This window comes from Stegodyphus dumicola, chromosome 7, assembly GCF_044657685.1.
Source record: "Stegodyphus dumicola isolate Sdum_Otavi_A_Nest chromosome 7, ASM4465768v1".
NCBI lineage: Eukaryota > Metazoa > Arthropoda > Arachnida > Araneae > Eresidae > Stegodyphus > Stegodyphus dumicola.
Genome location: NC_140774.1, coordinates 30,552,013 through 30,565,272, shown reverse-complemented (window position 1 = coordinate 30,565,272; position 13,260 = coordinate 30,552,013). Strand labels below are relative to the sequence as shown.

The window sequence follows — 13,260 nt, the reverse complement described above, 5'->3', positions numbered from 1 at the left end:
CATTCCCTACTCGTCATTACCGATTTCGCTCAAATTTATAGGACATGTAGGGCTTTGCTAGAAATGAAAGTACTCGAAGTGGCCAAACTTCTCCAAATCTCTAGATGTCCAAACGTTGGCGTCGCCGTAAGATGTCGGACTAGTAATTCGATGATTGTGGGTTCCACTCCCCATGGGGAGATATTTCTTTTTCTGTCTTTTTTGAATTTTTAAACTATTCATTTTCCAATTAAGCGAAGAGATGAATAATTTATTTTATTTATTTATTTATACGCAAAAGCTATATAAGACGTCATTTTTTAATGAGCGCATAATCGTAGAGAATTTGGAGTTGCGAAAATTTGGAGTGTGCTAGATGCAGAAATAATTGTTGTTTTCCCTGTTCCTACGATAAATATCATCCCGATACATGTAAATCGTCGAATGTCAAAGACTGAAGTTTGGAATTTTCATGTACACAGTCTTTTCGTATGCGCTTTAATTACAATCCCTTGTTAAAAAGGCCGAAATCCCAATTTTTTACCTTTTCTATGCCTCTTGAGTATAAATAAATAAATAAAATAAACTATTCACCTCTTTGCTTAATTGGAAAAAGAATAATATAAAAACTGAGAAAAAGAAAGAACAAGAGTCTCCACACGGGAAGCTGAACCCACGATCATCGAATTACTAATCCAAGTTCTTACCGCTACACCAACCGCTGCTTGGCAAACATGTTAACGTAAATGGCTTATAGGATGCGGCCCCAACCGCGTCAACATTTTTATTTTCTAAACGCTTGGCCATCTGAAGTTTCCAGTTCGGGTACTTTCATTTCTAACCAAGAGCTGCATGTACTATAAATTTGAGCGAAATCGCTTATGACGAAATCGCTTATGACGAATGAACTTGGGAATGCCGCCTTGTAAGATGTCATCTTTCCCATTCCTGGAAATTAGAAAATACCCAAGAAGCTCGTCCCCAGCGAGGAAGAATTCTCAACTAAAGCTGAGGATTTCTCGATCCTACGCGAACATAGAAATAAGAGACTCAAGATGAAGGAAAACTCACCGGAGAATTTACCTTCTGCTGCTGCAGTTTTTATACAGCTTTCGAACTTTTGGACTCGAATTAACTAATTATTCAGACTTATTCAAGATTGCATGATGGAAGCCAAAAGTGAATCTGAAAAACTCAAACTCTCTCTAGCTCCGGTACCAGAATTCTGAATTTTGGACATTTTTAGCTTCCTGATTCGTGGAGACTTAACACGTGACGACAGTCTCCTTGTTCCCATTCCGAAGACGTTTCAAAGGCGCTGAATTTGCCATTCTAGGCATGGGCCTATTTTTCTTAAAATTTGTATTTTTTCTTTTCAGAACTCTCAAATGAGGTTGTATATAGTATGTGGTTACCCCACCCGAGGATTATCCGATGTACTAGAAATAGCTCTATAAAGTTCGCGCTGACGCCGGCCTATATCCAAATATCAGAAGGAAGGTCAGGTGGGGAACAGTTGCGAAGCGGTTGTAAGACTACCGCTTCGCAACCCTCTCAGAGTAAACTCTAACTAGTAGTTCGGCTAAACCATGGTTAGCCGAACTACTACTTAGAGTTTACTCTGAGAGGAACTTTACGATTTATTTCGTGTCTTAACGATTTGTTTTGTGTGTTAAGGAGGAACTGCTGAATATCCTTGTTCTCCTTGAGTTATTTCTTGTCATTATGATGCTTGAGTGTAATATTTAGTGTGCCTATTTTCCTAATAAATTTTTCATCTCTTCCTGCTTATGTCTTGGTAAATTATAGCAAAGCATACCAGGGCAATCTGCCTATGAGGAGGGATGCTTTCGTGGAGGACTTTCTGAGGAAAACGGGCTCATATACAGGTTACACATAGGAAACCAGGAAAACGCTCATACAGCCAGCCCGTTCGCATGGGATCGAATCCAGGTCGGGACTACCAGTGTTTAGTGATTTTACCGCTCGGTCACTGGTGGCCCTCCGTCTCTTATGTGGATTTATAATTCAAAGAAACATCAACAGTTCTATAGATCGCACAGTATTGCACTGCTGAATGTTTTATTAATATATTTAACTTTTTTCCCACTTCTTTTTAACTTTTTAAATTCAAAATTACTTGAAAAGCTTTAATTAGGCTATTTTTAATTAGTCATTGATTAATTAATTTACTATAGCAAAGAAGCCAAGTCTATATTCGTAAGTGGAGGGATGTCTGTATGGAGGAGTTTCTAAGGGAAACTGGCTTGTATCCAGATTAAAAACAGGAAAAGCCATAAAAGTTTCATTTAACAATTCTTTCAGTCTGGAATAGTTATCAGTCTGTTCAACATTATTTTCAAATCAAATCCCGCAGATTAATTTTTGCCGCGGATACTTCCTCACGCTTATCCAAATATTGCTAATTAAGATTTAACATTAATGCCACCAAGGGCCGTGTGAATCTTAACTCTGTCTTATTTACTTTTATCTTTCGTGTTGTGTTTATGTTTAAAAAATTAAAAATACTAAAAGAACTTTTAAAAATTAAAGACAAAGTGCATCTGTGGCCCACCAGCGGCCGAGCGGTAAAGTCCCTAAACACTTGTAGTTCGCGGTCCGAGATTCGAATCCGACGAACAGTCTGGCTGCATGGGCGTTTCCGGGGTTTTCCCCACGTGTAACGTGTTAGAGAGCAATTTCCCTTAGAAATTCCTCCACGAAGGCATCCCTTCCTTCCGTGTAGTGCCTTAGGTTGGAACACGTAAATAATAATAATAATGAAAAGTGCATCCGTGTTCTTCCTAGCTTAGTTGTTATTATAGATTATTAGACTCGAGATTGAAATTATTGGACTCCAGGCTGAAAGTCCCTGGTTCGAATCTCGCTAATAGCTGCTATTTTTCACAAACTTTTAATTTTTTAAAAACCTTACTTTCTTGAACTTTCTCAAAACAGGTTGACTTCCTCCTAATTAATATTGCGTGCGTACGGGTTCGTATTAGATTGAATACACACAGTTCCGATTATAAGTTGATAAAATTTATTTTATCGAAAGAAACATCTCAGAGTTCTAGAGACTTTCACAGAAATATTCTACCACAGTATCACAGCATACAATCAGTAGTTACACTTCAAACTACTAAGAATGTTAAAGGCAAGGCAATGCAAAGCGCATCTAAACAGCGAAGCTAACCCGGAGATACTCTATACTGCGAACTCAGGCTGAACTAACAACTGACGGCAGGTGTTGTCTCCGGTTCTACATAGTTTCCAACCGGCCGCCGAGATATTTCTAGTACTTTTTGCTTCTTGAAATTAATGGATGGCATATGAGGGCCAAATACGGATACATTTACACAGAGCATCAATTACAGTTATTCAATTACAATATGCATTACAGTTATATAAAAACCGGACTAAAATATTACTAAGTTTGGCGATTTTTTGACGTTTTCTCACCAAATTTGGTGACAAAAATTGGTCTCCGAAACCGTTGCCAACTTTGGGATAGATATCTCGCCAAATTAGCGAGATAGAATTTACCTCAAATAAGTTTGCCCCGCAATCTTATTTTTCCGGCAGATCATCGTCTTTTCAGTTTTTTCAGGTTACATTATACAGAAAAACACAGGTTACGTTATACAGAAAAATTTCACATAATTCACATAAAAAACAATTTCACATATCATTGCAGGAAAACATCTATGTACAGAATTCGTAACATTATGTTCCTGAAAGATTATAATGCATCTTTTCTCAGTTCTGCTCACTATTATTATTTTACGATATAAAGGTAGAGGGTATTTGGATCTCAAGCAAACTGTAAAACATGCCAGGGCTATTTGACTAAGGGAAAGGATGCCTCCGTGGAGGGCTTTCTCAGGAAAAGTGGCTCGTATTCAAGTAGCATTTGAAAGAAACTGCGAAAGTTAATTTGCAGCTCGTTCGCTGTAATATGAACCCGAGCCGAACTAGCAGTGTTCAGCAATTTAACCATTTGATCGCTGATGAGGGAATTGGAACGAATTCGTCTATTGGCGAAGCCCGAAATTATGCTACAGCATTCAGATATTACAATTTCATAAAGTTAGTTTTATAATAATACTTACTTAAAGCGTTTATCTGTTGCCATTGTAGCTATAACTGTTGCTCCTCCGAAGGAATGTCCAGCAACCGAAACTTTTCCCAAATTCAGCATGCCTTTGAAGGACTCTAGTGGAAGCTTGGAAGTATCTAACACATTTGCGACTGGTTCCGCTGCATTTATGGCACTCAATATGTTCAACGCCAAACTACACTCTTTTGCTCTGTGGTGAACCTATGAAATTATAAAAAAAGCAATCCAAATTATGATTATATATTTCCGTATAAAATTTCAGTTACCATCTATATTATGTAACTGGCGTCTTCTGAGTTGGTAGTTTTAAATATCGAAAAAGAATATGAGCATTGAAGAATAGTGATTTTTCATATTTAGTTGAAAAGGCCCCGCGACCTTCCCATCCCCAAAAGAAATTTGTTTACCGGTTAAGAAGAAAAAAAAAAAAAAAGAAAGAAAGAAATTTTCAGTCGTAACCTTCTTCTTTTCTTCTTATTCTACAGTTTTAGTTTGTCAGGTATCAAACACCTCTGCTTTTTTATAAGATTTTGTACCAAACGCACCAAGCCCAATGCATCTTAACTCCACATGTTTGGGTCGCCCACTTTGTTTATACAGTCTGACAGCCACTTAATAGAGCTCAAGTTTCGCGTCGTCCACTGTAAACGGCGAATCACTTTTCAAATTGTTGCCACCAAATATCAGCACCCTGTATTAATTTTAAAGAAATTCAACAATGAAGAATCTGCATGTATGTATGTATGTTCCTCGCACTGTGGAAAAACGACGGTACCTAGGACCGTCAAATTTTGAATAACGTTGTCCTCCACCCAAACATGTACTTCTGGAAGACCAAATTTTGAACTCCGAATTTTATAATTCATATTTTATAAAATTTTAGTGAATTTTCGATTAATAAAGTCAACCATTTGGAAGCGAACAGAGGCAACACTGTACGAAATAACACATTTTTATTTCCAGCACAGGAGACTGCCTACTGGAAATTCTGAATATACATTGTTTTTAAATAGTTTTTGTGAACTTGCTGTTGAATTGAATTTTGTGTGGCTTAAGTGCGAAGACCGTGATATTTAAAGTTAACACATAAATTAAATAATTAAAAGAGGAAAAAAAAGTTGTGCATGCCCGTCCATCTTACTAAGAAAACTGAACATTGATATGATGAACACTGAACGAAAGGCTGAAAAAAAAAAATAGAAAAATGTATGCCGACACATTAGACTCCATCGAGAATTCTGCACATTCTTTGTGCCCATTTTAATGGCACATTCTTTGTGCCATTAAAATTCTTATAATTTCGCTGTTAAACTGTATATGGCGAGAGTAAAAAAAAAAAAAAAAAGCTTAATGATAAAGCGAAAAAGACAAAAAAAAAGGGGGGTATCAGGAGTGAATGCAACAACAAACTAAAAGACTAGCTTAGCAAGAGCATTAAATTGACCGACCATTAAAACCTAAAAATCTTTCAGTTTTTTTTTTTTTTTTTTTTTTTTTTTTTTTTTTTGAATGATTTACTCTCTAGAAAAAGAGCCTCGTTACTGAATAAAATCTTTCATGGTAATATGGATTTTCTCGCATGTTGTGAAATGGAGCCAGTTATAATCATTTGTGGCCATCTTCAATTCAATACAGCATAAGTAGACATTATATACGTGCCATTTGTTTTATGTGTAATGCAAATGACACAACGAACGAATGATTACTTTTTTAAATCCTTTCATTTTCAAACTTTATTTTTTAGTTGAGGTTAGAAAACGATTTGATTTGAATCACTGGATTAAAAAAGTATTCTTGTATGCTAATACCATCAGTGTTAATGGCACGTTCATATTTGGGATAGTTTAAAGGGAACTATGAAGAGAAATGACTTCTAGAGTTGAGTTTAAAAAAAGGACTTTGATTTCACAAATTACTTTTGGAAGCTAAACTTTCTGATTTGTATTTCGTAGAACTACCGAATTTTAGACACTTCCGATGTCTCGGAAGTTCAATATGCAGATTTTCTTTCGTTGCAAAGATAGTGTTCAAACAGATTGCCAGCATGGGCCTTTTCGTGGTTCTCTCCATCTATAACGTGTATACGAACTAGTTTCCCTTAAAAAGTCCTCCACGAAGGCATCCCTCTCCTTAGGCCGATAGCCCTCGAGTGCTTTTCCGTAATTAAATAAATCAAACCAAATGAAAACAAAATCTGTTAATGATAGCTTTTCATAAACAATAGTTTCGCTCCCTTCTTGAATATCCTATTGCTTCCTCTTTCTGAGATATAATTCTTTTAAATGGTTTTGATTTCTAATAAAGACATTTTTTCTTATCTGTTTAAATGAAGTATTAAACTGTGAGCAAAAGTAACTGAATGAATTTTTTTACCACATGCACAATCTAAATAAGGGAAAAAATTAACAGAATTCTTAAATTTTGCCAGTTTGTAAATTTCTAAACCGATCTCATTAGTAAATTATTAGTAATTATTATTATTAGTAGTAATTATTATTATTAGTAGTAGTAAATTATCTCATTAGTAAAATCATTTTAAATGGCAAAAATGTAAGACTCTTTGGAAGCATTTAGAAATTCCATAAATAGGTAACACTTCAAGTGGAGGTAGAGAGTAAGCTTGAACTGTTTAAGTGAAGTTATGCAGATAAATAATTGGGATATTTTGTGATTTTGAAAAGATGAAGAGAGAAGCAGAGTGGCGTGTTATCAAATGAAAGCTTAAAGAATTTTTACTCCATTAACTTTTCTTCTTACGAACCTGTTGATTCCTTATTGAATATTCTCCTTTTCCTTGTTTAACTTTGCGAAACAGCATCCACCGCTTCACCAGTTTCTCTTGACAGCTTGAATGGTCAGTTAGATTTTTGTCAGTAGCACTTGACTGCCGTTCATAGAAGAATGACATACATGCAGAATAATCCCTGTAAAAAAATAAATAATCACGTTTAAAATTATTGAGATACTCTTCCTTCTGTTGGTAATGCTTGCGGGTATGGATTCTTTGAGATTCTGTGGGAATCAAATTATGATTTTATAGCGTTATAAAATTCCAGAAGATAAATGTAAAATGTACTAAGAATATAAAATAAAAATTTTTTGAAATTTATTTATTAATTGCAGTTAAGACAATGTTTTAAACTTAAGTCATTAATAGCATTCGGGATTTTGTTTTCTATCTGCGCCTTGTGTAATTTTTCTGCACAGTTATTCGGTTAATCGGAGTCGCTAATGGGAAAATCAGCTCTGTTCTCGAATCCTACTGCTAGGCGGATGTGCTACTAGTTATACCACGAAAACTTGCCCGGGGAAGGCGAAAATTCCTTATATTCTTCACCATTTAAAGAGCGACTGGGAAAAGAGAAACGAAACTCATTCGACCAAATCCAGATAATGACGAAATATCGTCCAATATAGTCCTCATACATTCTCTAGTCTAGAATTGTTAGGTTATTCGCATTAGCAAATGTGAAAAACCAGTTATGCCCTCACTGGAATTAGAACCATGGTTATTACGATTTTTAGCCCGGGGGAGTTATTAAGTTACACCATAAGAAGATGCACAGGCACATAAGAAGGCGTACATCGCAAGTAGACGATAAGCTTCGTCAGTTAATTATTACAGCCACTTAATAAGAATTTTTACCTTAAACTTAAATTTTCCCAAGGTTTAACCTGGCATAAACGTCAGCAGTCACAAATGTTTCAGGAATTCTATTTTCAAATTCAAAAAATTGGAGCAGTTTTTCTAGTTTAGACTTCAAAGGTGTGTTATGCATTTCTATAAAGAATAAACTTCTTTCCAATATCGGTAAAAATCAGGTACAGGTAGAAGGAGGCGGAACACCAGAATTTCATCAGTGATATTATACTGGTACAGGTAAAATCGTGCCGTACTAACTGTGCAGTTCTGCCTCATCTTGAAGGAGAAAAATCTGGGAGATGGTCTGAGGGTGTCTCACTCCTCTTTCCCCTACCAACAACCTCTTGAAAGGACTTGCCGTGTATTTTGACTGTCTCCTTGCCGCACAGACGCTCTACGCTTAGAAATATCCAAGACTTTTCCGGTAGTCGAACGCGTGCTCATCGTTACTGCAGTCAGCTCGCTAATCACTATACCGGCTACATGAGAATAAGTTAAAGATTTTTTATTTATCTTTTTTTGATATAAAAGTGCGTTGTTAAACAGCGTAAGAAAGTGGTTTATCTAAAAAATCATTTTAATAATTAATGGATAAGATTAGTTAATTATTATAATTAATGGAAAGATTATTTTTATAATTAATGGATAGGATTAATTAATTTTTATAATTAATGTAAAGATTTTTTTATAATTAATGGATATGATAGTTATCTTCCATGATATAAAAGTGCATTGCTTAACAGCGTAAGAAAGTGGGTTATTTAAAAAGTTATTTTTTCAATACTATCAAACCAATAATATATTACAACAAGTGTTATTTCATATCTAAGTTTGTAAGGAATTTTTATCGCGTGCCTTCGTGATGTAAGAAGTGGAAGCATGTCTTGGAGGTTAAGGTCGGTTCTTGGCTGAGAGCATCGGAGATTTAGCACATATTCCGCTCCAAAATAATGACTCTATTATTGGCCGCCCGAAATAAAATGTGCTACACGACATCCCATCTGGATTTGGCGACTGTGTTGCCTCCTCCCTAGTTGCTCTTCAAGTGGGAGAGAATATAAAGAATTTTATACCTCCTTACTGCGTACCTTTGGGGTGTAACTAGAAGCACTTCCGGCTAGCAACTGGGAAGTTCGGAGTTCGAATCTGAGTGAAGGGATACAGATTTATTACCTTCCCTGTCCCCCTCCAAAATTCTAAAAGACTTTACAAGTTTAATAAACAAAATGCGTTTTTATAATATTCGATCTGTTGCAAAATTTCTAATGCTACTTTTTCTATACAATGTCACCTGCATTCAAAATAAACTCAAATTGTGATTACAAAAGATTTTGATAGTATACCCCTTTACATGTTAGATTCCTTTCTTAAATTTTATTAAAATTATAATATATATTTTTAATATTTTGATGTTTTTATGTTTACATTATTTTTAACGAGATTTAAAACAAATGTCGAAACTTTTAAAATTGAATTTTTTTGTGAATTTTAATTTTATTCAAAAGCAAAGGTTTAAATTTATGAAGTGGAAGATCAAATATTTTAGATATATTTTTGTTTAATGAAAAAAGATAATAGATGTTATTTATAATCAGAAAAGAAAAGAGAATTATTTATATGAATTAAAAATTTTTCAGTGGTAAATCTTCTTTGAGATGTCCTGAAATCTGTAATTTGAAGTTTTTAGTTTTCAAATTTTTTTTTTTTTTTTTTTTTTTTTTAATAACGCAATAGCAATAATTCTAATATCGTTTCTTTTGTAAAACATGGTGAGTGATATAATGTCGCTAGAATTGTTTTGTTGATTATTGCAGATAATGCTTCAGCTTAAAAGTTGCAGGTGTATATTTTAATTTTCTAATAGTTATTTTTATTTTTGAATTAAGCTTTCCTTTACTTCCTCATTTCCCAGCTACAATTTCCTGCCAGAATAAGTTTTCAGGATCGCGTTTTATGTAAATGAGGTATAACCAGTATTAAGTCTCGGTCATTTCATCAATAGAAAAGCTTAGAAGTTTTTAGTAGAACGAATTCTGCCTTCTGGGCACGCCGTTGCTTTAAGCCTAATCTTACTACGTTGGGTCGTATTGTTACGTGCCTGTTAGTATTCGTCGGTTGATGTTCAATAAGAACCAGTTATTTTAGTTATTTCTGTGCAACTCCGACTGGTTTTAGTTTAGTTAGGATTAGATTAGTTTCGTATTTTCTATCTTAACCCTTTCGGTTCTAATGGGAACATACGTGCCAGAGATTAGATTTCATTCTCTATTGGGTAAATAAAACCAAACTTTTAATTGGGTTTTTACGTTTGCTTTGTTTTTAAGGAATTAGGAAACAAAATATGTGACTAGAGAAATCTGGCCTATATGCCAGATGTGTCAGGTTGCACTTTGTAAAGACTGCTTTACGCCATATCACACTTAACTTGTACTTTAAGAATAAAATATTCAGAAAAAATGTTGCATTTCATTTAACTTTATTATTTAGTTACACGCAATGTAAGGTTATTATTACAATTTCCTAGACCAGGGTTTCTTAAACGGCGGGACCTACAGCAGGGGGTCGCCAAAAATTTTAGGAGTTTTAACATTTCTTTAACTTTTTATAATAATTTTACAATTACCAAATATTTTTAAAACAATGTATCTGAAAATACATAGAGATAAGACGACAAAGAAAAAAATGGAAACGTTTCTACGCGTTCTTTTTATAATATAAACGTTCATTTTCCTTGCTTTGCACGTGACGCTGTCATTTTGTCTGTTACTTATTTAAACTTTTCACATTGTTCTATGTCTTAAAATTAAAAATTAAAGGTAGTCACCTAAAAGTGAAATAGTATATTACAGTACGAGTGAACGCGTGTGTCGGATTTGCGTAATACTTATGGGGTTCCACAAAATTTTTGTAAATGTTATGGCGTCCTCGGGGTCACGAAAAGTCTCAGTTATTAAAAGGGGTCACGAGTGAAAAAAAGTTTAAGAAACCCTGTCAAGACGACTGGGACATATTGTCCCAGATTTCCAGGAAACGGGACAAGTTAAAAACTTTAAACTCATATTAGACATCTTTTAGTATGTCAACGTTAAATTAAACTACTACCTTTTCATAGTTAAATTTTAATCATGCAAAAGTCGGGTCGAAAGGATTAAGTTAAAGCCCAAGTGCAAGGCTTCTTGTATGCCCGAGAAGGGCCATCTGTGAATCTTTATTGAGTTGAATAAAAGGGTAATTTGACCCTTCTTTGGACTTGTCTTTTACGCGTGAACTCAGCGATAATTCGTTACACAGTTTATAAGTATTCTAGCTGCCAAGAACAACAAATTTAACTAGAACATTAGAAAGTTTTATTTACAGCATCAGAATCCTGATTTTCAGACGTAAACTGAAGCAATACTGTCTCGAATAATTGAAAATTCAAATAAATAAAAATTCTCGAGTTTCTTCTCATATAAAAACTGCTAAGAGTTTTACTTTGTACATTAACAAATGAGTATATATTTATCAAAAAATTACTGGAAATTAAATCAGTAGTTTATAAACTTTTGCCAAACAACTACGCCCAACTCATTTATTAATGGATTTTTTTAAACTTTTATTTCTAATTACTATAATGTAAAATATGCAGCATCCCTAGTCTATTTTCATTAAATTATTTAAATTGTATTCATTTATTTGTAGGAATTTCGTCTCATCGTTTTATGTTATCAAAATACATGCGAATTAGCGTGTTTACATTAAATATTTTCTATTATAACCAGTTTTAAAATGTATTACTTTCAAGTTTATTTTTAGGAATTTAAAGATAACTATTCTGAAAAAATTTGAACTGTTTGTCAGTCGTAGCTTTTTTTTAATGGTCGTAAAACTGGAAAAAAAAAAAAAAGTATAATATAATGAAGATTTAAAGAAAATCAAAATTCTATCAAGTTTTTAAGGTTGATGTGATCTTATGGTAGGTTCAGAAAAAATATGAAATATTTACTAACCTGTGTTCCAGGGCCGCCACAACATAACCTTGGGAAGCCAGCTCTAAACAAAATGTAGTATAAGATGTACGACACCCTCCTAAACCGTGAGAGAATATCACTACCGGATATTGTTTTCCTGGTAGCCTCAGCGGTGGTGCATCCCAAGCTGCGGGTATATTAATGTCACCTAAAAATAACAGGCATCAAATCATAGATTGCGTAATTAACATTAAATGTTACTATAAAGCAACAGGCTGTTAACAATGACTTTCAGATGTTTAAAAAATATTATCATTATCTGTAATGAAATGCAACCTTGGCTAAAAGCATCAGGCCCCCTATACTAGTGCATTTATTTTGAAATAGTTTTGAGATAAATCAAAACCAAATTTTTCATCATTGCATATAATAAATATCTATTCACAATTTTAATGCTTACTGTTCCCACTTTTAGCTTTAATTACAGCAGCAACTTTGCTTGACATTTTAGAAACACTTCCACATTTATGTCATTACAGACTTGCTCAAGAGCATTCTGAAATGTAACTTCGGATGTTATTGTATACTGGTATAGCTTTCGCTTTTTATAAGACCCCTCAGGTAAAACGTTATCTGGTTAAGATCTGGGAACCATGGTGGTCAATTTAAAATATAAATGTTATTAAGTTGGATCCACTGCACTGAGGTCACCAACTAGATTTTAGAAATCGATTTCAAAGAGAAGCCCACCAGAGGCCGAGCATAAAGTCGCCGAACACTGTTAGTTTGACCTGGGTTCGATTCCAAGCGAACGGGCTGGCTGCATGGACGTTTTCATGTTTTTCCCCATGTGTAACGTGAATACGAGCGAGTTTCCTTTAGTTGTCCACGAAGGCATCCTTCCTGTTAGGCAGATAGCTCTCGCGTGCTTTGCCATGATCAAATAAACCAAGTCTAGTATTCTGCACAATAATCTAGTAATTCTGATAATCCAAAGAGGCAGTAATACACGTGACCAGTATTACTGGCTTGTGCTTAAGTAAGTTCGTATATTCTGTATAACAATGTTTGAACCCCTATAATAATATTTCAGTCGTGAATTAATTTTAAACACTTTAGTTTTAAGAAAAATTTTTATTTGGAGAATATTTTATTTACGTAATTATGATGTTTTTATGTACATTTGCATGCCATGTTTTTAATAATTGGATAGAAAAGTAGCATTTCAATTTTAAATATTTGATACTAAATATCTTTATGAAACCAAAGCAGTTTGATTTAGAAAAAATTTTATTGATGAATTGAAAAGCAAATTTGTTAAACCTAAAAGAAAACGAAAACGTAATTAATGACATGTTTTTTTAAATTGTAACACTACAGAAGTTTTATTTTTAATTCATTTTTAATAGCCTTTGTAGAATTTTTTTTATGTACAATTAAAAAGCGCTAGCATTTTTGTTTCGTTTTGTTGTTTTTAACTATGCATTACATTGAATACATTGTGTAGTATACATTTTAAAATATTAATTAAAACACAGGAAGGAACTCAGATGTCCATCTGCATTAAT

At 34.0% G+C, this 13,260-nt stretch overlaps 1 protein-coding gene across 1 annotated transcript in view; it reads right to left on the bottom strand.

The window, feature by feature from the left end:
- Positions 1-13,260, bottom strand: part of LOC118179357 (platelet-activating factor acetylhydrolase-like) — a 43,930-nt gene that overhangs the window by 15,196 nt on the left and 15,474 nt on the right. The window contains exons 3-5 of the mRNA XM_085820046.1: positions 11,732-11,900; positions 6,861-7,023; positions 4,092-4,300 (exon numbers count right to left, since the gene is read on the bottom strand). Of these exons, the coding sequence (XP_085676172.1) occupies positions 4,092-4,300; positions 6,861-7,023; positions 11,732-11,900 (541 nt within the window). The remainder of the gene's footprint in view (positions 1-4,091; positions 4,301-6,860; positions 7,024-11,731; positions 11,901-13,260) is intronic.